This window comes from Rhipicephalus microplus, chromosome 5 (genome assembly GCF_043290135.1).
Source record: "Rhipicephalus microplus isolate Deutch F79 chromosome 5, USDA_Rmic, whole genome shotgun sequence".
Lineage (NCBI taxonomy): Eukaryota > Metazoa > Arthropoda > Arachnida > Ixodida > Ixodidae > Rhipicephalus > Rhipicephalus microplus.
Window position 1 is genome coordinate 40,916,323 of NC_134704.1, and position 27,051 is coordinate 40,943,373.

A 27,051-nucleotide genomic window follows, 5' to 3' on the forward strand; every position below is an offset into this window, starting at 1 on the left:
AAATCTGTTAAACGGAACTACTGCTTAAACGGAACTATTGCCTTTGCAAAGTTTGGTTTCAGGCTTGTATTCTGCACCCATATTCACCTCTCAGTAAACGAAACTCTTGTTAAATGCAACGCACTTTTACGTTTTTATCAGGTTCCGTTTACTGAGAGTCTACTGCATATACTTCTCAAGATACAAAAAAACAACAACAAGAAAACGTTGACTTAGCACCCCAAGATGTTGGCACCCATATGCCTTAGGTAAAATAGTCTGTACTCGCTCATGATAATGATTCTATTGAACATTCATGTAAGCGTATCTTATTTTCATCCACAAGGTTAAAACACACTAGCGCCATCTGCTAAGTCGTCCATTAACTAGGTGGTCACAAACTGGTCACAGTAGAAGGACAAACCCACACCTTTAGGAGCTTCGCCCCTAATAAATAAATGCTTCTAAAGCTCCCGTTTTTTACTTCTTCCAGCACGTACTTCAGTCCCCTGGTTCCAGCTGCTATGGAGTGTATAAAAGACTCTACCGATACAGGTGAGTCGCTTAGACCTATCGTGTGCATTGGTGCTTCATTTTCTGATAAATTCAATGCTAAGTGCTACGTGCCTATTTCATGGATATCTTACCATCTGTAGGAGAGAAAGTTGACTTAACATGTTATACAAGTGGAAACGGCTGTTTGAAGAACTTCAAAAAGTCTTCTTTCTTTTTAGGGGTCAAATTTTTTCACCATGTGTCACCTGTCAGGGTTTACCATTTTTATTGCTCATTACTTATATTATTGCTCATATATATATATATATATATATATATATATATACACATATATATATATAGTCCAGTAGATCCTCCGGAGCGGTCACAACGTGGTTTATTTCGACGTTTCGGCCTAGAGTCTGGCCTTCATCAGGATTAAAGGTACAGTTTGTTGGTGCTCAGCTTTATACAATCTGAAATCAGAGGGAAAGGAAAGAGGAAAAAGACAGAAAAAAAGAAAAAAAAAGAAAAGAATATAAGGTGGACTCCCCTCGGGCGCCCCCCCTCCACTCTTCCTTCCACTTCCCCCTTCATCTCTCCCCCCTTCACCCTTCTGATGTCAGCGGTCTGTGTATGCTTCCTTTCACTAACGCGTTCTTCCCGACCAGACGGCGCCTCCTGGCACTGGCGGTTCGGTGTGGGTAAGGCCCCTGTATTTTTCAAAGGTAGCGCAAACTCCCTTCCCCGCACCGTTTCCTCCTCGCCCGCCACTCTCAGCCGCCATGAAGGAGCGACTCACGCGGAGCGCGCCGCCGGACGGTTTCGTTTTGTCGCACGGCGCGTTGAAGTAAGGCCCCTAGTTGAAGTGCTTGCTTAAAACGCGCCAATTCTTGGCGTAAATGCACAACGGTGCTCGCAAATACTGTGTAAGAACAACAGTGTGCGATCAGCCAGTGCCTTAGCTATCATCTCGCGTTTTGAGGGGAACCAAATGTACCAAATGCCGCCCTATCGCAATCTGCCTTTGCAGTACTCATCGTCGATTTAATCTGGGGCCTGCTTCACAAGATAGAAAAATCTGGCCTTTGTGTAATTTTTCTTGGGTTTATAATCTGCCTTTGCACTACTCATGGTCGATTTAATCTGTTGCCTGCTTTATAAGATAGAAAAATCTGGTCTTCGTGTAATTTTTCTTGGGTTTATAAGTGTGGAACAGCCCCTCAAAAGTTAATATGAGTGCTCTTAGAGCTCGAGTTTGTACAGGAACAACAGAGCCTTACTGAAATTTGGGACATGCATGCCTGCTTCCATAATGGGACGTGTGTAAACGATTCATCCATAAAATACCACAAACGTTTAGTGGGATGAAGGTAGATTTTATTGAGTGCGCAAATAAAATGCGGGAAGCATCGAATGATCACAAACGCTGCAAAACATTCCAGTAGAGCGACGACAGGGCGAAACAATTTCGCTATCAAATCAGATAGCCTCTACAGCATGCGAAGGAAAGAGAAAAAAAACTTAATCCGGAGCCCTCCACTACGGCGCGCCTCATCGCCCTGCTTTGCGTCGGCTCGTTAAACCTTGCACTCACTGAATCAGAGAAGAAAACACCCGCTTTGAACGTAGGTGACACAGCCGGGCGTGGCCAAACACAAACAATACAAGAGGTGTCGTTCGCAGACGTATACAAATACACGATAAAATATTGAAACAATCATTGCGCACTTATAAGTAGAGGAACCTTTTCAATCACAGACATGCACATCATTGCATCGTGTATACAAGAAATAGGCAAAGCATAAACAAAACCATTGCACACTTGTAACGGTATCTCTCATTAAAACATTCAAGTCAAGTGACAAAGGGGTGAAACACTCTCATTAAATCAGATAGCCTGTAAGGCATACAAAAAAAAACAGAACAAAACTCGCCGTCTGAACACAGATCAGACAACCGAGAGTGGCGCCCGGACGTAAAGAAAACACAAAATGCACTGGTTCGCAGCAATACACAAATATATCATAAAATATTGAAACCCTCATTGCACACTTTTAAGTAAAGGAACCCTCGTTTTTAATCGCAGGTATACACATAAGGCACTGAAGTAAAATATACATTGGACATATCTAAGTATATACAAGCACTAGGCAAAAGCATAAATAAAACTCATTCACATTTGTAAAGAAACCTTCTTTTTCGATCACAAATATACACATAAGGTACCGAAGTCTACTAATGTGACATTTCTAAGTGTGTACAGGAAATAGGCAAAAACATAAACAAAACTAGTGCACGTTTTTAACGGCATCTCTCATTGAAACACTCTTGCTGCCCGACTTTTTCGAAGCCAGTCGCTTCCTCTTCGCTTCAGCATTGGACTTCTTTACTAATATCTGCGTCCTTGTTCGCAAAAACAACTGTACAATCTTCTTGGGCAGTTCATGGCATGGCGAGAAAGAATTGGCTGCGAACAAAGAAGCTATTATTTTTTCCTGCAATGCTGGTACACTGACTTTGTTTGTGAGAAGGTCCACTTCATTTTTTCTGACGTAAGCCTCTGCAAACTCAACAACCTGCAACACTGCCGCTGATGGAATAGCCAGCGTCATTTTGTGTTTGGTGAAGCTTTTTAACTGCTGAAGCCTGCAAGCATTACTGCTGTCAGACAGTGCAGCTTGACATTCTTGGCAGGGCAAACCATTCTTGACTCCCCTCACAACATACCCAGCGAGGTATGTCAATGACTCCTGCTCTAGAATTTCCAGATCCAGCATGTCGTCAGGAGTGTGAACAGAATCTACTCCGTCATGTTGGTGTTTCCCACTGTTGATTCCGGCAAGCATGAAGCCATCAGCATCAGAATAACTTCCGTCCTTACTCGGTCGCAAAAACAAAGACAGAGTGGCAATCTTCAAGGCGCTCCGAAATTCCAATCCCCCTGGGACAGGATTTTTTGCTCTCAAGGTTGGAAAACAGGTTTTCAATAGCGTCAGTGCTGAAGCGGCTCAACAAGAGATAGACAAACCCCAAGTCATTCAAAAACAGCTCCTGCACATGCAACATAGTTGTAGTCGCCATCACTATGCCCGTTTGAATAGGCTTCCAACATTTTTTGGCATCAGTTCCGATTTCGATTTTTTTAAAAAGGTCAATCATGCCTTTTAAAAACGTGACGGTCTCCTTGTACCGCTGTTCATCGAAGTGGCTGATGGCAAGCTTTGTCGTTCTTGAGGACATTAATTTAAACCATTTAAACACCGTCTCAACAAACCACGCTGTGGTTAAGGCATCTGTGTTATTAATTTCGTCGTCCTTTGCTTCTACAAGCATGCGCAGTGCAGCCGCTGTGTCGTTGTTAAACAAACTGAAAGCAAATCCCACTTTCATCTTTTCAAAATGTCCTGGTTGCATGCATGCTTCCTTGAAATGGGGTGCCAGTTTAAGGTCTGCCTTGGCATCAACCTCTACAACCTGCTTAATTGGCTGGACTGACACGGTGCGGCCGGGAAGTTTTAGCTTTTTGGCAAGGTCTTCTGTCAGCGTAATCTCTTGTCCTTGAGTTAGGTGATTACGCAAATTTTTTAGCTAGTGTGGCACATCTGGCATAAAAAAAAGCTTTCTGCTAGGGTCACACGGGTGAGCACATGAAACTTTCGGCTTGCTGTGCTTTCCAACTACAATTCCGAACAACTTCCAAAGAGACTGGTTGCCTCCCGCCATGTCCGTCACAACAACATGCAAACGGATTCCAACTTTTTCGCACTCTGTGATAACGTTCACAATGATCTGCTTCATTGTCTTTGCGTGAAAGGAATTGCCTGTGAGGTGGTATGCTACAACCTGTTTTCACCGGGTGCTGACCCCACCAAGCATGAACACAATTGCATGTGTTGCAAGGCATCAATCAGGCAATGTACCGTCGGCTAGAGGTACCGTTGGTGCTCCAAATACTGTTCCAGAGGACGCGTCATATGCCAGGCCAGGTGTTAGCTGTATCTCATCTATCATCAAGGTTGCATGCCGTTCCTTTGGATCCATTTGCCCAACCTACAAAAAAGCAGGTGTTAACCAAAAACAGCTTCAAACTAGTGCAAATTAAATGTGCCAACAAATAAGAAGATTTGGGGATTGCAAGAAATAAAGCATACCTTTAAAGCAAATGCCGGCATCAAGTCATGAAGCAAACCAGGCTTTAACTTGTAACTTTGGAGATGGTGCTGCAACGTGCGGTCTGCTGGAAGAGGCTGTCCTGTTTCCCTCACAAGTTTATAGCCCCGTTTTCCACAGGTTAATCTAAGTTGCAGTCCTTTTCTTAGAGTTTTTTCTGTCCATGGTGTGCCTCTCGTTGTCTTTTTTTTAAGCCTCCGCATCTGATCTGCGTTCAAAAACTCGTTCAGTCCAGACTCTAGAGTCTTCATTTCAAGAGCTGCCTGGTTTTTTTTACGGTTAGCAAGTAACCGCTGCTGCTCCTTAGCTTGTAGCTGCAGCTCCAGTTCTTTTATTCGCATCCTTAGTGCTTCTTCCACTGAAGGTTCAAGGGGTGCTTTTAAATGTTGGCTTGCCTCCATTCTGTTTGTGTCATCCGATGCGGCAGCTGTAAACATGGTTTGTGTAAGTACAGAGTGTAAGTAGAGACTCTAGAGGTGACAACAGTTGTCGTCGTAGTGGTATCAACTTACAAAATGAGCCGCCCATTGGTTGAGGGGTCATCCTTGTGGACGTTCCTGGCTGGTCCCAGGACGCAGCTGTAAGCATGAATTGTGTAAATACAGAGTGTAAGTAGAGACTCTAGCGGTGACAACAGTTGCCATCGTAGTGGTATCAACTCACAAAATGAGCCGCCCACTGGTTGAGGGGTCATCCTTGTGGACGTTCCTGGCTGGTCCCAGGAGGCAGCTGTAAGCATGAATTGTAAATACAGAGGCTAGAGGCGTGAACATTTGCCATCACAGTGCAGTTAACTCACAAAATGGGCTGCCCACTGGTTCAGGGTCGCTGTCTATTGACGTTGCTGTGTTGTCCGAGGAGGCAGCTGTAAGCATGAATTGCGTAAGTACACAGTCTAAAGGCACGAACATTTGTCATCACAGCGCAGTCAACTCACAAAATAAACTGCCCACTGGTTCAGCATCCGGGGCCCTCTCCACTGACGTTTCTGGCTCATCCAAGGATACAGCTGTAAGCAAGAGTTTAGCAAGTACAGTGTAGGGGTGGGGATGTTTGCTGCCACAGTAAGACAGAATTGGATGCCGAATTAATCAGGTTCACAGGTCATAAAGATAAATGCAGCAACTATGCTATCTGCCAGCGATCCAAACACACTGTATTGTCATATAAACCCCAAAACATAATCGCATTCACAACACAAGAGAGGAATAGAAACTACAAAGGGGCCTCACCAGGAACCGTTTCATTCCCCCTTTTGGGGGTGGCTTGCGCTCTTTCGGAAGAGGCCGATGCGCAAATATAGAAGGAACCGCATTTGGCTTGAGTTTCTTGATCCCAGTTTGTGCCAGAATTGCTGGCTCATACTAATCCATCGTGAAGTGTTTCTGAAAAATACCGACATCCTCTATCGCATTTTTGCAGTTTTGCTGATGTGATATTGCCGAAGCAAAATATTTTGCTTCTTACGTTAAAAATGCAAACAGCCACAAAAGCCAGATGATTTTCTTGCATTTTGTAGGTGCCTTTCTCTTTGTTAATCGAAAGTGTACAACTTCGCAAGTATGTTCGAAATTTGAACGAAAGTATCTATGCATTTCACAAATAAACAACTATACAACATTATATTTACCATACACTCTCTTATATTAGCTGTACACGCATGCACAAAATTCGGTCATGGAAGTGCACAAAAGTGAGATAAATATGAAAGAATACAAACTGAGAACGCAATAAACCACAATAAAACAATAAACGCCGAAATTTTGCCTACAGGTAATCAAAGTTTGAGCGAAAAAAAAAAAAAGGAAAAACGATCAAAGACGTGGTTGATCTCTGGAGAAGCATAATTGCTTCCGCTGCAAATGGTTCCATTTAGAAAGCAACGTGAACGCCGAACATTCAACAGTAATTATGTTGTGGCCGTATTCGAATATTCGAGCAAGCTAAAAACGATCGAGCTGTCATCGTGGTTGAAATCGTGCGAGAAAGCGTCGACGGAAACTTCAAGCTGCTTTTGTTTAACATGAACCTGAATCAAGGATGAGCTTTATCTGAAAGCCTTCCGGAGGCATGTCTACGCGAAGAAGTTCTGTAGTGAGTGCTTACCTCGCTACGCCTCCCTCGGTGACAATCGAAGTTGTTCTTGCCGATGCGATGCAGCCATACCGCCCTCCGCTCCTCATTATTTTTCCCTGGTGGAACCACAAAAAGCTTGTCGCCTTTTGCAATGCTGCTGGAGCAACCAACGGCACAGCAGGTTGGCATTGCGCTGCATCCGAGGCCACCTTGCTAAAGGCAACACACGTGGGAGCGAGATGCAGTGCGCTCACTCATGGCGTCGCTGCCCGGCGGAGCCAAACCTGACGAGGGGTCAACAAGGTTCATTGGTCACGTGTCGCGCCTGGTCCAATAGGGTAGCAGAAACGCGTGCCGGAGTGAGGAGAGACGTAGAGGGCGGGGAGCAAATTCTCCTCCGCTTTTTGTACAACGGTTTGCGCTCTCTTTGAAAAATACAGGGGCCTTAGGTGTGGGGCAAACAAGAGCTTTTTTCGGAAGTTCTAAGCCTTTAACTACTCGGAGCCCCGTCAACATTTCGTCGTAGAAAGAGGGGTGCCACGTATTGCGGCAGAGGCTGGTAAGCGGGCATTTTAGGAAGTTTTAAGCCTTTAACTACTCGGCGCCCCGTCAACATTTCGTCGTAGAAAGAGGGGTGCCGCGTATTGCGGCAGAGGCTGGTAAGCGGGCGCAATGCGAATTCCTTGCCCGCTTCAAGGATTACGCGTCACGCGTGCAGTGGGGGAATCCCGGCTGTGCACAGGGTTGCTGTTGGGCATGTCATGCATGGCACAACTGATTGGGTAGTAAAATAAAACAGAAAACAGACGACAGCTGCACTTAGGAAGAGTAGTTACACTTGGAATTGTTTTGAGTTGTCCAGTTCCCTTCGCAGCTGCAGTGCCGTGAACTCAGTTACTATTTTCATTATTGCCGTTATTGTTTTCTAATGCTTTAATTGCTGCAAGTGTACCAGGATTCTCATTTATTCCTCTATCGAGGGTGTTAAATCGGTGGATAAGGTATGACTCTCGTTGTTCACGTTCTCGATTTGATTTAAATCCCGTCTCTAAGAGCGTTACTGATAGTTTGTCGAATGCATGGTCAGGAAGACTGAGATGTTTTGATAGAGGTAGACTTGGAACTGTTTTCGCATGGGCTCTGTGATTATTGAAGCGAATCCCAAATGGTGTTTCTGTTTGTCCGATGTACTGCACACAATACACGTTGGATACGAGTAGGTATACCACATTAGAGGAATTGCATGTTAGGTTTTCTCGTATGTTAATCGAAAACTTGGATTGTGTGCTGGTTGCTTTGTGTGTTTCTCGCATCGCCTTACATACAAGACATCGTGGCTTTAAACAAGGTCGGCATGAATTATAGGGGGGCGATGTGTTAATTTGAGAGTGGACAAGTGTATCTTTGAGGTTACGTGGTCGTCGATAAACGACGCCTGGAGCGGATGGGAATGCGCGTTTCAGACGTTCACTTAGTTCCAGAATGTTGTAATGTCGTTTAAGGATTTTGTTTACATTGGGGAAGTTTGTGCTGTAAGTCAAGCAGAGGTTTGTTCGTTGTGGGTCTTCTTGCCGTGGTCGCTTCATAAGTAAGTCTTCACGCTTTAGTTTTCTCGCTTTTTGAACAGCATCATTAATTACATGTGGGGGGTATTTTTGTTTCTCGAGCATAAGATTTAGCCTCTGTGAGCTCGTGTCAAAGTCAGCATCTCTAGAGCAGATTCGCTTAAACCGGTGAGCCTGGCTGTATGGAATACTGTTTTTACAGTGGCGTGGGTGATCGAATACTGTTTTACAGTGGCGTGGGTGATCGCTTTGGTATTAGAGGTATTGTTGTCGATCCATTGGTTTGCGATATAGGGTTGTAGAGAGCTTCTCTTCTTCTATCGTTATGGTAACATCAAGAAAATTTACGGTTTCTTGCGAGTATGTGTGTGTGAAGTGTATGTTCGGATGTACAGCATTATAAGTGGTAACATCAAGAAAATTTACGGTTTCTTGCGAGTATGTGTGTGTGAAGTGTATGTTCGGATGTACAGCATTATAAGTGTCGATAAAGCTGAGAAGTTCGTCCTCGCTGTGGGTCCAAATAAGAAAGATGTCGTCTATGTATCTTCTGTATAACATTGGTTTCAAGGAACTTTGTGCAAGAAATTCACATTCTAGCTTTCCCATAAATATGTTGGCATAATTAGGTGCCATTTTGGTGCCTATAGCGGTCCCGCTGATTTGTCGAAAATACTCTTGGTTAAACTCGAACGAATTTAATTCGAGTACCATCCTCGTCAAAGTTGCGATGGCAGAGAAATCTGGGGTGTTAGATTGTCTGTGGTTTGTGTACATGTTTTGTAATGCAGCTATGCCGTCATCGTGAGGAATATCTGTATACAATGAAGAGACATCAAGAGTAACCAAGTACGAGTTTTTTGGCACACACAGACCTGCAATGTCTTGAAGAAAATGTGTGGTGTCTTTTATGTACGACGTGAGGGTGCATGGAATGTGGCTTATTAGTTTGTCCACGTACCCTGATATTGGTTCAGTTATTGTACCGATGCCTGATATGATTGGTCGACCTGGGTTACCGGGTTTATGAATTTTTGGGAGGATGTAGAAGCGACCTGGACGAGGGTATGCTGCTCGCATCAGTTTGTGGTCGGTGTTGATTATCTTTCTGCATCCAACAGTTTCTTTAGTTCTGTTGACACGATACGTTTGTATTCGTCTGTCGGATCACCTGGGAGGCATTCGTAATATCTTGAGTCGTCTAATTGGCGGTACGCTTCTTGTAAGTAGTTGGTTGTATTAGGGACTACAATTGCTCCTCCTTTGTCAGCGGGTTTTATTGTTATGTCTGTCCTAGATGCCAAATTTCTCATACTTATTTTTTCAGATTTTGTCAAGTTTTCTCGGTTTCCTTTCTGTCTGTGGTATTCGTGTACTATATCTTTCTGTACTGCGGTGATATAAAGGTCCAAGTACTTGTCTCGATTACTGTTCGGTGTCCAATCATTTGACTTACGACGGTGAATTGTTTCGTGGTTAGAAGGCCTGTCAAAGAAATATTCGCGCAACCTTAAGCTTTGAGCGAAGTTGTCGAGGTCTCGGAGCAAGTGGAATTCATCGAAAAATTTTGTGGTCGTGCAGAAGCTTAGTCCCTTAGATAGCAGTTTTTCTTTGTCAGGTGACAAGCTCGTGTCCGATAGGTTTACAGCCACAGTGTCACAGGGTGTGTTCCTAGATGGGTGCTGGTTTGTACCGTTAGTGGTTTCCTGGGTGGTGGTGTTGTAGTGATAAGGAACTATATCAGGGAACGCGGGTTTGGGCACATGGTCTCTTTTGAGTTTATGAATTTTTGTGGTCATGATGGCTTGGTATTTATTCTGTTCAAATTCTGTTAATCGGGTGATTTCTTCCTTCGATAAAGTATTGTGGCGGAGAATGGTGTTGGTCATAGCGACCAGCTTCTTTACCTGCTTATCACTGTGATTAAGAGCGATTTCTGTTAACTTAAGAGATGCCTCAAGGAGGACATTTTTTCATGTTATTTGGCCGTGTTCATCTAGATTCTGCGGCTGGTGTAGCGGCTGGTGTGAGGGAGAGTGTCATACCCTTGGGGGCTATTGTAGCACGAAAGTTCACTTGCAATGTTGATTTATGCATTTTATGTCTAATTCGTTTGTCAGCAAGTTTTCATACTTTACTTTTTTTCTTGTTTTTCTGTCTTTTTCTGTCTTTTTCCTCTTTCCTTTCCCTCTGATTTGAGATTGTATAAAGCTGAGCACCAACAAACTGTACCTTTAATCCTGATGAAGGCCAGACTCTAGGCCGAATCGTCGAAATAAACCACGTTGTGACCACTCACGGAGGATCTACTGGACTATATGCAACGCTACGGCCACTCAACCACCATGCCTGCCTACACAAGACCGGCCACAGGCGCACCTCCAGTCGAGCAGGTCTCACGGAAGTTCCCTAAACATGCACCAACATCAGCCATCATCGGAAACTCGCAAACAAGGTATTTACATCGGCATTTCAACCTGCATGAGAAGACGACACCTGCGATCATTTCCATCCGCAGAAAGAGCTTGCCGGCATACCACGATCTGTGACCACGCTCGTTTTTCACGTCGGCACGAGCGAGCTAGCGTCGTACGGACTAGAGGAATCGCTACGCCACCTTCGCCGCCTAGTGAACAACACGCTTCGGACACGCCAGGAACTCGAAAGGCTCGTTGTTTCATGTGTGCTGCCCCGTTACCTCAACCTATACCTGGAACGATCGAACAAACAATTCGTGCACCGCTTCAGCCGGGACGCTCGTCAATTCAACGAGACAGTCAAGACCTACTGCCGAAGACCCAGCAAGGTGTCATACATCGACTACCAATTCGAGCAGTTGCCACCAAGACGCTTTTTTGCGGCGGATGGGCTTCATCCGAGTTTTATGGGTTTCGCTTTGATTGCCGAAACCCTCAAGAGTGCACTCGGTCGCGGAGACTTCGAAGCTACCATGGGGTGGTCGACTCCGCCAGCAGCTCCCATCAATATCCGTTCAACACAACAAGACACCCACGACAAGAACTCTGCATATCAACATACACCAGGAGCCCCACACCCACCCAACATCACAGACGAGTTCCCGACGATCGGCGAAACTGTGACTCCCGCGAGCCACAAGCACCCCCTCACCATCATCAACAGCGCACCACTACTAGGGGGAAAGTCTGCTGAACAGCCATCAGGCGTCCCTCCATTGCGGATGTCGAGATTAAAAGCACTACACGACAGCACCACTACACGACTCCTCAAAGGGAAGCCTGCCGAGCTACGAAACCGTGTCCCCCTATTGCGGACCCCGGAACTGCCTACGGACACGTTCGCCGGGCGCCCAACGCCGAAATACTCCCTACAACGACAAAGGCCTGCCAGACATAACTACAACCTGCGCACCTCATCACTGCCATCCCCGCACCCAAAAGAAGATTGACTTCTGAAATGTAAGACCAGCTCATCGCTTCCCAGTTGCAGTGCCACTTTCCTTAAAGTACGAAAACTTGCTGACAAATGAATTAGACATGAAATGCATAAATCAACATTGCAAGTGTACCTTCGTGCTAGAGTATCCCCCTAGGGTATGACACTCTCCCTCACACCAGCCGCTACCAATCTAGATGAACACAACCAAATAACATGAAAAAATGTCCTCCTTGAGGTATCTCTTGAGTTAACAGAAATCGCTCTTAATCACAGTGATAAGCAGGTAAAGAAAATGGTCGCTATGACCAACACCATTCTCCGCCACAATACTTTATCGAACGAAGAAATCACCCGATTAACAGAATTTGAACAGAATAAATACCAAGCCATCATGACCACAAAAATTCATAAACTCAAAAGAGACCATGTGCCCTGTGGGAATTGAGGATGGCCCGCTGCCTTTGCGCGGGCTTTCCCGCCTTTCTGCCATTCTCATGTCCCGACATGTCTGCCCTCCTTTGCTGTCTGCCGCGCTGGGAAGGGCGGAGTGACGTTTAACTCCCTCACCCGGTAGCGGATGTTGACTGTGGCGCCGCGCGGGGAGCCTCCCGAGAGGTTTTCGCGCGCTGCGTCGGGAGCGGCGAGTACAGTCCGGGACTTCAAACGGTGAGCCACGCATTCTTTTCCGTCCGTCGAGTCCCGTCGCTCGGGGCTCGTCGGACTTCGCTGACGGCGCCTCGCGCCCGATGCGAACGCTCACCTTTTGTTGCCCCGCTGCGTACTCACGGCCGAAGGGCAGTACGGTGTCCTAGTGCGTGGCCTAGCTACGCCGACCCGTCTCCCTTCGAAGCCAACGCGAGCGCCTTTGCCCTCGCTCGAGCAACCGGGCCCTTTGTCCCGGTGTCTCCGTGGATCACCTTTACCGCGGAGACGTGCTCGTGGCACCCCTGTGTAGTACTTTGTGCCCGTGGCGTGGATAAGCCTACTTGCTTTCCCGCCGCGCCTTTTTGCAACGGGCTGTACTACGTTTGGTGTTGCCACAATAAAGTGTTGCGACTTGAGCAGTATCGTGTTTCCCGCCACGGCGACGGTTAACGCGTGCCCTGCGGCTCGCTAAGACCGGACCCACGCTGGTGGCCGTACTCCTTCGGGATACGTGTACACCACACTGGCGCCCAACGCGGTATCAAAAGCTCTAGCTTTTGTCTGCTCTTAGCGAGTCAGTTCGCCTGCGCGATTCGGGCTCGTCGCAACATGGCTGCTTCGCGGGTCTTTTGTCCGCTGTCCCTTTTAGCGGATGCCGCGTTGCACACGGAGGCCATTGCCTCTATTGACGGGAACCCTTCTGCACCCGTCTGTGTCGGCACCCCCTATTGCGGTGACGACACGAGGCGCCTAGCCGCTCCCTTTGGAGATGGCGCGTCGCTTCGGAATGGGCCTCTTGCCCTACCCGAACGTTACGCACAAGCGCCTCCGACACCCGTCCGTGTCGGCACCCCCTATTGCGGTGACGACACGAGGCGCCTAGCCGCTCCCTTTGGAGATGGCGCGTCGCTTCGGAATGGGCCTCTTGCCCTACCCGAACGTTACGCACAAGCGCCTCCGACACCCGTCCGTGTCGGCACCCCCTATTGCGGTGACGACACGAGGCGCCTAGCCGCTCCCTTTGGAGATGGCGCGTCGCTTCGGAATGGGCCTCTTGCCCTACCCGAACGTTACGCACAAGCGCCTCCGACACCCGTCCGTGTCGGCACCCCCTATTGCGGTGACGACACGAGGCGCCTAGCCGCTCCCTTTGGAGATGGCGCGTCGCTTCGGAATGGGCCTCTTGCCCTACCCGAACGTTATGTCTGCTTCGTGGCATGCCGCGTTGCACCAAGAGGCCACCGCCTCTATCGACGGGCGCCCTTCGGCGCTCGCCTGTGTCGTCACCCCTTTTTGTGGTGAATACACTCCTACGTGGTAGCTGACGCGCTATCTCGTGCCCCTTGTTGTCTGCCGAGAACCTGGATTTCGGTGCGACGGCCGCTCGCGGTGCCTTAGCACATGCAAGCGTCGGGGGCGAAACAGCAGCTTCGCCGCCATTCGGCGAGAAGGGTGAGTCCCCATGCGGACAAACCTTGGCTGCTAACCAGGTAAGCGGCGCACCGCGAAGCGGCCGAGCGGGGGAGCTTTCCGAAGGCCACGAGGCCGAGAGCGAACCCGTAACGCCGACTCACGCGGCGGTTGCTGCGGCCCTGAGTGGGCGCGATACCAGACTCCCCCATTTGGGAGAATGGGAATTGCTTTCGGCAGCGAAGAGCTACTGAAGGCTCAGCAGAGTGATCCGTTTCGAGTCTCGGAAGGACGGAGCGCCGTATACGCTGCTTGCTTTGCGGCGGGCGCCGTTAAACCGTCTTGACGAGGCGCGGAGCGCCGTTACGCTGCTTGTTCTGCGGCGGGTGCGATTAGGGGGCTGAAACAGCGTGTGTCGCTGAGTCCCCGGCGGATTCATTTTGCTGGACCATGACGGGCTCCTGCTGAAATATATAGCCACTCACGACGAGTCCATAGACCCGTTTAAGGTGGTTATGCCCAAAAGTCTGAGAGCCGCACTGTTGCGATCCTCTCACGACGAACCCATGGCCGGTCACCTGAGTGGCTCGAAAGTGTTTGCAAACTGAGCAATGTTGTGACCTGGCCCGGCACGAAGCGTGGCTTTTATCGCTATTCCGTGCCTGCCACGTCTGACAAACGGTTGAGCCAAGGGTTGGAAAGCCGCCCGGTCTTATGAACCGATTGTCAGTGAGCGTCCGTGGCGCGTACTAGCTGAAAGATCCCCTTTGGGAAAACTCAGCCGTGCCCACATCGCAGACCTGAAGCCCTTTGTCACGGTCTGACGAGCTCGCGCCAGTGCCCTGCGGCACTTCGCGCAAGCAACGGGCACACCCGGAGCGACGGACCGCATTCGGACCCCGCGCCGGTATAATCTGAGGAAGCGGTCACCTTTGTGATTTCGCGCCGGACGGCGGACTTCTCCGCAACCGAAGGCCCTCAGTTTACTGTCTAGCCTCAGTATAGGTTAGCTTCTTTACGGCCTTTTCTCGTAAAGGAGTTGACCCCGCCCTGTCTGCTGCCAGTGTTTCTTTTTTTTTTTTTTTGAAGTGTTCATGTGTATTTTATGTTTATTTTTGTCTAATATTAAGTGTTATTTGTGTTTTTTATGTTTTTCGCCATATGTTGAGTGTCATTTTGCTCTGTGTTTACTTTTTTTTTCCCGTGTTCGTTTCGTCTACCGCGAAGGGAGCTGTGTGTGACCTTGTGTGTCGGTGCTTGCCGGGAGGGAGAGACGAAGGACGCTTTGCGCCTACGCTCGCGCAGCCGTCGGCGGTGTGTGTGCGTGCGTGTGTAAGTGCTTGACGCTTCAGTGCGAGCCCGCGAAGAGTGCGTCATGGCTGCCCTCCATCGACGCGGACACTGGAGGTGCTGGGGGGTCATTGACCCACTGACGTTAGACCATCTGGCTGTGCTCTGCTCTTGGCCGTCGCCGAAGAAGCCGTGCTGCCTTTTCCACCATGGCTCCTGCGCGAGGCCAGCTGAAAGCAGCTATATGCTGCCGGCCAACGCCAGGGCGCCTCGCAGCCAATTTTTGGTTCGGCCTCCCTGACCACCGGAGATGCCCGGCTTCCCGCAACGTCCAGCTTCGTCATCGAGCCGGAAATGGGGGCCTCCGAACAACCGAAGCGGCTTTCGTCGGACTCGCGGCTTATCAAGAGCAGCAACAAGCCATCAGTGAGCCCCCTTCCCGTACCTCTGACCTCGCACTCGGGCATCGCACCCAGCGGACACTGTCACGCCTTTACCGCACCTCCGCGCACTGGACGCTATCACCCTTTAGCACCACGAACACTAGTGCCACGTTGCTGTGCTCCCTTCTGCAGTATCTTTATAGTGTCGTGTGTTTATTTTGTTATTTATGTTTTTGTTTCTCCTTTGTAATCATATTTTTTTTTAAAGTAGCAGGGCTGGACTGAGGTTAGCTACCGCTCATTGCAGTGTCATTTTAACTGCATGGGTGACGTCCGGCTGCCTTTTGCAGACCGGTAAAGGACAAGTTTGGGAGAGGGGGATGTGGGAATTGAGGATGGCCCGCTGCCTTTGCGCGGGCTTTCCCGCCTTTCTGCCATTCTCATGTCCCGACATGTCTGCCCTCCTTTGCTGTCTGCCGCGCTGGGAAGGGCGGAGTGACGTTTAACTCCCTCACCCGGTAGCGGATGTTGACTGTGGCGCCGCGCGGGGAGCCTCCCGAGAGGTTTTCGCGCGCTGCGTCGGGAGCGGCGAGTACAGTCCGGGACTTCAAACGGTGAGCCACGCATTCTTTTCCGTCCGTCGAGTCCCGTCGCTCGGGGCTCGTCGGACTTCGCTGACGGCGCCTCGCGCCCGATGCGAACGCTCACCTTTTGTTGCCCCGCTGCGTACTCACGGCCGAAGGGCAGTACGGTGTCCTAGTGCGTGGCCTAGCTACGCCGACCCGTCTCCCTTCGAAGCCAACGCGAGCGCCTTTGCCCTCGCTCGAGCAACCGGGCCCTTTGTCCCGGTGTCTCCGTGGATCACCTTTACCGCGGAGACGTGCTCGTGGCACCCCTGTGTAGTACTTTGTGCCCGTGGCGTGGATAAGCCTACTTGCTTTCCCGCCGCGCCTTTTTGCAACGGGCTGTACTACGTTTGGTGTTGCCACAATAAAGTGTTGCGACTTGAGCAGTATCGTGTTTCCCGCCACGGCGACGGTTAACGCGTGCCCTGCGGCTCGCTAAGACCGGACCCACGCTGGTGGCCGTACTCCTTCGGGATACGTGTACACCACAGCCCAAACCCGCGTTCCCTGATATAGTTCCTTATCACTACAACACCACCACCCAGGAAACCACTAACGGTACAAAGCAGCACCCATCTAGGAACACACCCTGTGACACTGTGGCTGTAAACCTATCGGACACGAGCTTGTCACCTGACAAAGAAAAACTGCTATCTAAGGGACTAAGCTTCTGCCCGACCACAAAATTTTTCGGTGAATTCCACTTGCTCCGAGACCTCGACAACTTCGCTCAAAGCTTAAGGTTGCGCGAATATTTCTTTGACAGGCCTTCTAACCACGAAACAATTCACCGTCGTAAATCAAATGATTGGACACCAAACAGTAATCGAGACAAGTACTTGGACCTTTATATCACCCCAGTACAGAAAGATATAGTACACGAATACCACAGACAGAAAGGAAACCGAGAAAACTTGACAAAATCTGAAAAAGTAAGTATGAGAAATTTGGCATCTAGGACAGACATAACAATAAAACCCGCTGACAAAGGAGGAGCAATTGTAGTCCCTAATACAACCAACTACTTACAAGAAGCGTACCGCCAATTAGACGACTCAAGATATTACGAACGCCTCCCAGGTGATCCGACAGACGAATACAAACGTATCGTGTCAACAGAACTAAAGAAACTGTTGGATGCAGAAAAGATAATCAACACCGACCACAAACTGATGCGAGCAGCATACCCTCGTCCAGGTCGCTTCTACATCCTCCCAAAAATTCATAAACCCGGTAACCCAGGTCGACCAATCATATCAGGCATCGGTACAATAACTGAACCAATATCAGGGTACGTGGACAAACTAATAAGCCACATTCCATGCACCCTCATGTCGTACATAAAAGACACCACACATTTTCTTCAAGACATTGCAGGTCTGTGTGTGCCGAAAAACTCGTACTTGGTTACTCTTGGTGTCTCTTCATTGTATACAAATATTCCTCACGATGACGGAATAGCTGCATTACAAAACATGTACACAAACCACAGACAATCTAACACCCCAGATTTCTCTGCCATCGCAACTTTGACGAGGATGGTACTCGAATTAAATTCGTTCGAGTTTAACCAAGAGTATTTTCGACAAATCAGCGGGACCGCTATAGGCACCAAAATGGCACCTAATTATGCCAACATATTGATGGGAAAGCTAGAATCTGAATTTCTTGCACAAAGTTCCTTGACACAAATGTTATACAGAAGATACATAGACGACATCTTTCTTATTTGGACCCACAGCGAGGACGAACTTCTCAGCTTTATCGACACTTATAATTCTGTACATATGAACATACACTTCACACACACATAATCGCAAGTAACCGTAAATTTTCTTGATGTTACCATAACGATAGAAGAAGAGAAGCTCTGTACAACCCTATATCGCAAACCAATGGGTTGACAACAATACCTCTAATACCAAAGCGATCACCCACGCCACTGTAAAAACAGTATTCCATACAGCCAGGCTCACCGGTTTAAGCGAATCTGCTCTAGAGATGCTGACTTTGACACGAGCTCAAAGAGGCTAAATCTTATGCTCGAGAAACAAAAATACCCCCCACATGTAATTAATGATGCTGTTCAAAAAGCGAGAAAACTAAAGCGTGAAGACTTACTTATGAAGCGACCACGGCAAGAAGACCCACAACGAACAAACCTCTGCTTGACTTACAGCACAAACTTCCCCAATGTAAACAAAATCCTTAAATGACATTACAACATTCTGGAACTAAGTGAACGTCTGAAACGCGCATTCCCATCCGCTCCAGGCGTCGTTTATCGACGACCACGTAACCTCAAAGATACACTCGTCCACTCTCAAATTAACACATCGCCCCCCAATAATTCATGCCGACCTTGTTTAAAGCCACGATGTCTTGTATGTAAGGCGATGCGAGAAACACACAAAGCAACCAGCACACAATTCAAGTTTTCGATTAACGTACGAGAAAACCTAACATGCAATTCCTCTAATGTGGTATACCTACTCGTATCCAACGTGTATGGTATGCAGTACATTGGACAAACAGAAACACCATTTGGGATTCGCTTCAATAATCACAGAGCCCATGCGAAAACAGTTCCAAGTCTACCTCTATCAAAACATCTCAGTCTTCCTGACCATGCATTCGACAAACGTGGCACCCCGCAATACGTGGCACCCCTCTTTCTACGACGAAATGTTGACGGGGCTCCGAGTAGTTAAAGGCTTAGAGCTTCCGAAGAAAGCTCTTGTTTGCCCCACACCGAACCGCCAGTGCCAGGAGGCGCCGTCTGGTTCGGAACAATGCGTTAGTGAAAGGAAGCATACACAGACCGCTGACATCAGAAAGGTGAAGGGGAGAGAGATGAAGGGGGAAGTGGAAGGAAGAGTGGAGGGGGGGCTCCCGAGGGGAGTCCACCTTATATTCTTTTCTTTTTTTTTTCTTTTTTTTTCTTTTTTTTTGTCTTTTTCCTCTTTCCTTTCCCTCTGATTTGAGATTGTATAAAGCTGAGCACCAACAAACTGTACCTTTAATCCTGATGAAGGCCAGACTCTAGGCCGAAACGTCGAAATAAACCACGTTGTGACCACTCACGGAGGATCTACTGAACTATATGCAACGCTACGGCCACTCAACCACCATGCCTGCCTATATATATTGCTACGGTATGAGCCGGGCTGTAGTATGTGCCGGGGAGGTAGAAGAGGAAGTTGACGTTGTCTGGTGCGGCCTGAGAACTCCATCTTTACCGCGACTGCCTAACTTCATTCTCACCCTGTAAATAAATCCACCTATCCTTTAATTCAACCGTAACAGTTTTGTGGTGGAGGAGCTGGGTAATCAACCAAGCAACACGACGCTTCAAGCGCCTGATCTACCACGAAGTCGCCGCCTTGCTCGATGGGCTTTATGTCTTCAAGAATTTGACTTCAGCATTTCGTACAGAAGTGGATGAGGTCATTCGGACTCAGATTGCCTTTCTCGCCTACCCATGACCACGACGGAAGACAGTGCAGATACCCTTGACATCTGTTTTGCTGCGGTCTCTCACACGTTTCCTGATGCCAATATCTTCAAACGAGAACAATTGAATGATTTATCTTTAGACCCATTGTTCGTTGACCCTCGGAATCTCAAAGGCAGTGGTCGCTTTCGCATTCGTGATGGACTGTTGTGCAAAACGAATTACTCAGCAACCGGTGCACGTTATTTACTGGTTGTACCTCAAAGTCTTCGATGCGACATTCTCCGTACTATGCACGATGATCCAACGTCAGGACACCTTGGGTTCATTCGCACACTGCATCGAGTGCAGCAGCGTTTTTACTGGCCCCGAATGCGAGATTTTACAAAACAATACGTCTCAAGCTGCGAGAATTGCCAGTGCTACAAACTACCTACCAGTGCACCGCACGGCCTTCTTCATCCCGTAGAACCGCCTACTACGCCTTTCGAGCAAGTGGGCATCGACCTATTGGGCCCGTTTCCGCGATCTTCGAACAACAACCGCTGGATAATAGTGTGCGTCGACCACCTTACCAGATACGCCGAAACCGCTGCGATACCATCTTCTACAGCTGATGGCGTCGCTGCCTTTTTGTTACGCTCCGTTGTTCTTCGCCATGGTCCACCTCAAGTAATCATTAGTGACTGTGGTCGCCAATTCATTGCGGACGCTGTGGAAGAATTGCTTCGCCTCTGCACTTCACAGTTCAGACATTCGACACCAAACCTTCCCCAGACAAATGGTCTTGTAGAACGCACCAATCGAACTCTTACTAACATGCTCGCAATGTATGTCGCATTCAACCACAAAAACTGGGATGAGACCTTGCCATTTATTACTTATGCATACAATACAGCGAAGCACGAGACCACGGACTTCACGCCCTTCTACCTGCTCTACGCTCGATCACCACGCAGCTCCCTCGATACAATCCTCCCATTTAAGCTCCATACCGACGAGTCCATGGCCGAAACAATGTGCTGGGCTGAAGAAGCCCGCCAAATTGCTCGCTTGCGAACACTGGCATCACAAGATCGCTCCAAGCAACGATACGATCAACGCCATGATGCCATTTCATTCCGCAAAGGTGAATTTGTGTGGTTGTGGACCCCCCAATGAAAACCTGGTTTATGTCAGAAGTTTTTACCGCAGTACACAGGCCAGTACGTCATTGTAGATCGCTTGACTGACTTGAAGTACGTTGTGGCACGCTTGACGACACCTTCTCGTCGGTCAAATCGAACGCAGTTGGTGCACGTGGCTCGCCTCAAGAAGTTTCATCTCTCCAGTGACATAAACTCGCCCAGCGGGCTTCGTCTGTGAACGGGGGATTGCTACGGTATGAGCCGGGCTGTAGTATGTGCCGGGGAGATAGAAGAGGAAGACGACGTTGTCTGGTGTGGCCTGAGTGAGGACTCCATCTTTACCGCGACTGCCGAACTTCATCCTCACCCTGTAAATAAATCCACCTATCCTTTAATTCAACCGTAACAATATATATATATATATATATATATATATATATATATACATACATAGAAGAGAAGAAACACAACTTGGAGCTTGTCTTAATTTTATTACCAACGGTTTTGACCGGTAGACCGGTCTTCGTTGTTTGCAAACACGGACGAAGACCGGTCCACCGGTCGAAACCGTTGGTAATAAAACTAAGACAACCGTTAAGTTGTGTTTCTCCTCTTACAAAGTACGTTTGGCCCATCGGAAAAATTTCTTCAGTAAATATATATATATATATATATATATATATATATACATATATATATATATATATGTAAAGAATACATTCGTTGCATCAAGCATCTGTGTAGTTCACAGGCATACAATAATAAGTGCACGAAATAGCATCAAGTGTAAACACGAAGTAAGAATAGTCACCTGTGATGAAATCAGCCTCGTCTCGTCGTGCAAGCTTTTAAAATGGTGCTCACTCAAAAACATTTAGGTGTGAACACGTAAGTCCTCATATGACTGGCTGCCATCGAAATAGTTCGATTCTGACTTGGCAGACGAGCGGTGATTAGAAAGAATTGCCACTAAATTCACTCGCATCAGAGAAACCAGCGTGCACTTCCGTAGTGCGAGGAACTCTGCAAGTGAGCACACTAAAGAAAACTTTATGGTTGCGTGCGCACATCCACAAGGCTAATACCCGTGCCACACGGGCAGAGAAAATGGCATTTACTTCCTTATGCCTTCAGATTGAATGTCATTCGCGCGGTGCCAGACGGATGAACGAAATGGCATTTGCGCAAATACCATTTGTCACCTAATGCCATTGCCAGCACTCATTCGTCTGAGCAATGAGTGCTCTCGACGGCACAGCTGATAAAGTAACTGTATAAAATGACGTTTGATTTGACTGGAAGTAAACCTTTTGCATATTTTATTTTCGCTAATCACTTAAACAAGTGCTTAAAAACTTATCTTCAGCTGGTAAATGCTGTAAAATAAATGCAACAGGCGCCATTTTCTTTTTACGCTGCGGATCTGACTAGCTTTGGCTTAATTGCTACATGGTCGGTCGCAAGGTTGTGAAACGAAGTAACGAACAAAATCTAACGGCAGTGTAATATGCTTATTTATACATTTATTTATTATCTGATGTGAATGAAGCTTGTAAACGCTTGTTCATTTTTTTTATTGCTGCTCACTAGGAAGGTGCTGCTATTGACATCAAGTCAAATGTTATTCCCTTTGGACGTGTAGCAGCGCCGCCGAAAAAAAAAGTCATTCGGGAACTTAATAGTTCGCTACCGAATGTAATTTTTTATGCCCATGTGGCACGGGTATAAAACAAGTCAGAGAAATTATAGTCCTTGGTCTTATCGCCAACGAGGCAGGAGCGTTTTTTGCAAATCTTGCAAACGAAAAATGCACCCACAGTGGCGTCGTTTGTGTCGGTCAGCGCCTGCATGGCAACAGGCATGATGGTGCCCCGGGCAGGAATAATCGGAGAGTAACAATATGGTCACCCTTTAGGATTTTCTAAATCAGACAACCATCAATTTTGTGGATGGGAGTAGTGGGAACGACCCGAAAGACAGAAATAAAACTAGCTGGCGTGCCGCTGTTGTAAAGCATTAAAAACAAACAAACAACCTGGAGAGACATGGGCGCAAGGAACAATTTTCATGTATTCCCACACTGCGGCAGCACAGGCCAAGTAAGAGAAAGTATTTAAAAAGATGCGCTTTTTAAACATACAAGCGATGATGTAATCATTGACCGTTTTGAAGGTGTTCATAAAGGATGTACAGATGCGTCCACTGTTAAAGGGAGCACCTTCAATAACAGCATGTTTAGATGTCTCTATCTGACAGTAGCATAGAGGCTTTGATTTTCATAAGACTATCGGTGGTAGAAAGGTCTGATTTTTCTTGACAGATTAGTGGCGTGCAAGAAGATTGTTTATTTATCTACTTGCTGCTAGAGGGCCAGCAATATTGATGGCATTTATTCGAGTGTTTCCTTTAACAGTGTATCATACTGTACATCTACGTCATTGACCCTGAAGGGGTGGTAGATCCATTTCTAGGGATTTCCAAAGTTGTTCCTGTTACATATCTCTTTTTTTTTCTTTTAGCTTTTGGGAAGTTTTAGCAGCAGTGAGCGTTATGCTTTTTGTCTTCCCGTTTTCAGTGGATCTGTACCATACTGCAAATCTGATTGCACTTCAATGGAGGCATGTTTACGTGCAGGCAACATGAAAAAGCACCCGCTTATATTTATTGAAAATGCACATTAAAAGCCCCAGGTGATTGAAGTTATCGCGGCGTTTCCAACGACGACGTGGCTTATTACTATAGTGTAGTTTTGCCACTTGAAGTTTCATGATTAACTTGATTTGATATGACCCCAATGGAGTGATGATCCTAATGTTTAGTTTTGATTACTCTTTACAATTTTCTCACTCTTGCATTTTTCTCCTTTTTTTTTATGCGTGCTTGTGATACTTAATTTTGCTCTTTTTCTCATTTTCTTTGGGTGCTTGTGATTTACTAATTGAATTTATCATATCTGCAAACAATCTTCAATAATCTTAATTTGGAAGAAAAATAAAACTAGACTCTGCATTGTAATTGCTACAGGTCATTACTATAATTTATAATTTAAAGGACTACTTTTCAAACCACATGGTTCTTCTAGAAGGCCCACCAATCAGGCTAAAGCGAACTTATATGTCAAAACTTCGTTGATCATAAATAATTTTCAACTTCAGAACAACTGCTTGGACTCGTTTGTTCTCGGTTCTTTTTATACCATGTTGCATGTTTTGGCTTGATTTGTGATGTAAAAGTGTATTTTGATGTCCGTATATTGTAAGAATTTTCTGTTGCTCTGTATAAATTTTACCGTCGATTTGTATCGACAAACCGAGGGTCCCACTAAAGTCTCTGGCTCAGGGACCCTCGTCTGTATATCGTAGATTTTGTACCTTGTTTTTGGAAATAATAAAAGTTGAAAACTTGAAACTTGAAGTGCTTAATATGTTCTGATGGGCCATTTGGAGGGCCATGGCATTTGATGAAGCTGCATATAAAAAACACAACACTGCACAAACATGGTAACCAATGCTTGTGTTTTAATTTCTTATGGTTGCGTGATTATGTACTTTGTATACTGCTTTATTAAACATCTTGGAACAAGTGAGTTTCTCATCCTCCTTTAACAGATAACGAGTTTATCAGTTTAGCAAAGCAAGAGCTTCGTGGATGTCGTGAGTGGTTTTGGTAATTGTTAATATAGTAATTAGATAATTCACTCGACTTTCCAACCGCAGTGCACAAGAGCTACGTCTACGCTGTGATCAAGGCCATCTTGCATCACCAGCAGCGCCCTCTGGTTTTCTGCAACTTCCTGCACAGAAATTCGAAATCACTTTCAAAGTTACTCCTCAGCTATGTCTCCATCTGGTCATCGAACACTTTGCCAGTGACGGTGAGTGACAGCCTAATCCGCGCAACAATGGAAGCCTTTTTGTAATTGTTGAGCTAGCTTTTCTGCGATGCAGTCAGCCCGTCTATTGGTGGATAGTCACTTGTACAAACAGCCTACTCAAGTGCAGTTTGCTTGCTCTGTGACGCGGAGAATGTAGACTCGTCTCTCTCGACTCTAGCACACATAACGGACAAACCCCAGCTGCTGCAGTTAGAACCTCCTATCCACTTGAAGCAAAACGGGTGTTTACATGTCAAACAAATTAGCTAGCTGGCATATATTATTTATGGACTTCTTAAGAACTTCTCTGCACCTCAGCATGCCCTCATGCCTGCCCTATTGCCAGGAATTCTTTCGGGGGAAGGGAGGCCCATTCTTGTTGTCGATTTGCTGCACCATGTCGTGCATGTTGCCTAGGGGTCTGCGAACATCAGAAAATTTTAATAACAAATTGAATAGTGTTCTCATTGATTCAGTAATTGAATCAAGTTGTGCATAATAGAAATGCTGAATATCTTTTCAATGTTTTTCGAATATGTAATAATCTCTGACGAAAAAAGTTGCGATTGAACAAAACATTAGAACAGAAAAGGGTGATGTTATTTAATTTATTCATCGCATTACACCAGAAATGCATGTAGCCCAGAGTGTTACGGTACTGTCGACTCTGTGTTGATTACAGGACAAAGGCATTTTTGCTCGAAATGTCACTATCGCCGAAGTGTAAGTCATTAGTCTGTCATTTTTATCATAACATTCATGTTGATCTTGACTTATGAGTATTGTTTAATATTTCTATGTCAGTTCACCTAAAAGCTGTTGACGAAGTGCCGAAGTGCCACCTTGACACCTGCAGTTCAAAAATATTTCCAAGAATGTTAAGGCTCTAGTTGCTGCTGTATATGAACTTGCCGCAGTTTACATAATTATAGTATCTTATTTTTATAAGTTAAAAGTAATCGTATACTCCTTTGTTAGAGCTTGTGAGTAATTGTTTAGAATAAAATGCTAAATTCTTGGGCTGTTTCGTAAATCGTTACCTTACCATTCTCGGAATGCTTTGAAAATGGCTGCCTTAATATCCAAAAACTATTCCAACAATATTTGATTTGTAATCAATTCAATATCATTGCTATTCGATATGTATTTGATACGGTTAAAAAATTCACTATTAGCACACCCCTATTGTTGTCACTACCTATAGTGCTTCCTTAATGAGATTTTGTATCTATAGCCACATGTGATTTGCTCATTACTGGTTACAAATACCAGGTACACCAGGCATCGAGCAAGAAATTAACCTTCAGCAGCTTCCAAGAGCACATCCTCTGTCTCCAATATCGCCACTGACGACTCTAACAGTTGTTGTTGATATGTGGTGTTTAACGTCCCAAAACCATCATTTGATCATGAGAGACGCCGTAGTTGAGGGCTTCGGCAATTTCGACCACCTGGGGTTCTTTAACGTGCACCCAAATCTGAGCGCACGGGCTTACAACATTTCCGCCTCCATCGGAAATGCAGCCGCCGCAGCAGGGATTCGAACGTGCGACCTGCGGGTCAGCAGCTATTAGTTGTTGTCACTGTCGCGAACATTGCTTAGTTTTTTTTTCTCCTATCTTAATATGCTGCAAATTTTCCAACCCATTTTGTGGGGAATCAGAAGTAACAGGGCGGGAGTTACATTCCGGTAAATATGGTATTTAAATATCATGTTCTAGTTTGTTGCTCTTTACATGTTCTGTTTTGTTCTGTTTTGCTGACAGAGGCCAATGAAGGAAGAGGGGGTGAAGGAATTCTTTTCTGATTCGGAGCAACAACTGGAGCGCGTCTTTCTAGACATTCTCTACGCTCCGCAGCGAGCAAAGAAGATGGCGTCTTCGACAGTGCGAAGTACTGTAGACCTAACGTCTTGCAGCCTCAATGAATGCAGAAGCCTGTTCTACCAATTGATGCTCTATGCACGGAAACTCTTCGAAATGAAGCATGTAAGTGACTCATATGAACTTAGTATTGGAAAACACTACCCCAAGGGCAGCACAAACATATATAAACACACACATGCACACAAACCTCATTATAACAATGTTACATCTTACAGGTAAATAACTTTTAATATCTGGGTTCGTTACATTAAGGTTTGAGTGCTTTGGTGCATTGTATGTTCATCCTGTTGCACAGTGACGGACAATTCGGGAGTGGCATTCCCAGTGACCCCAAAGTATGGTGGCACCTTGCATGGCTGGTGGTAACCAAGGTACTGTAGAAACATTGTAAAAATGTGCAGAGGTTAGCTAGACGAGCCTTTTCACGCTTTCTCTCAAGGGGACGACGCATTGAAACAACAAATTGTCCTTTACTATGATCGCTGTTACAAACACATATTTTCAAATGCATTAGGATACATAGAAAAGAATTTAAATGATTCATATATATGATATTTATCTCAAAGGCAAAAGAAAAGGGTGCTTTGCTGTGCAACATTCAAGTCTCTATTAGTAAACCTCCTCAAGTTCGTTTTTCTGATAACATTGGCT

The 27,051-nt window shown here is 46.4% G+C and overlaps 2 protein-coding genes across 2 annotated transcripts in view; one reads left to right on the forward strand and one right to left on the reverse strand.

Moving 5' to 3' along the window:
- LOC119174674 (nucleolar pre-ribosomal-associated protein 1) overlaps positions 1–27,051 on the forward strand; it is a 341,215-nt gene that overhangs the window by 22,707 nt on the left and 291,457 nt on the right. Inside the window, exons 16-18 of the mRNA XM_037425691.2 lie at positions 473–534; positions 24,357–24,514; positions 26,281–26,502. Coding sequence (XP_037281588.2) covers positions 473–534; positions 24,357–24,514; positions 26,281–26,502 — 442 coding nt within the window. The remainder of the gene's footprint in view (positions 1–472; positions 535–24,356; positions 24,515–26,280; positions 26,503–27,051) is intronic.
- On the reverse strand, positions 1,363–6,006 carry LOC142817749 (uncharacterized). The gene is made up of 5 exons (XM_075895277.1): positions 5,880–6,006; positions 5,585–5,656; positions 5,447–5,512; positions 5,311–5,376; positions 1,363–5,074 (listed from the first exon to the last, which is right to left on the reverse strand). Exons 4-5 carry the CDS (start codon positions 5,339–5,341, stop codon positions 4,566–4,568), a joined length of 540 nt encoding a protein of 179 aa, XP_075751392.1. The 5' UTR covers positions 5,342–5,376; positions 5,447–5,512; positions 5,585–5,656; positions 5,880–6,006; the 3' UTR covers positions 1,363–4,565.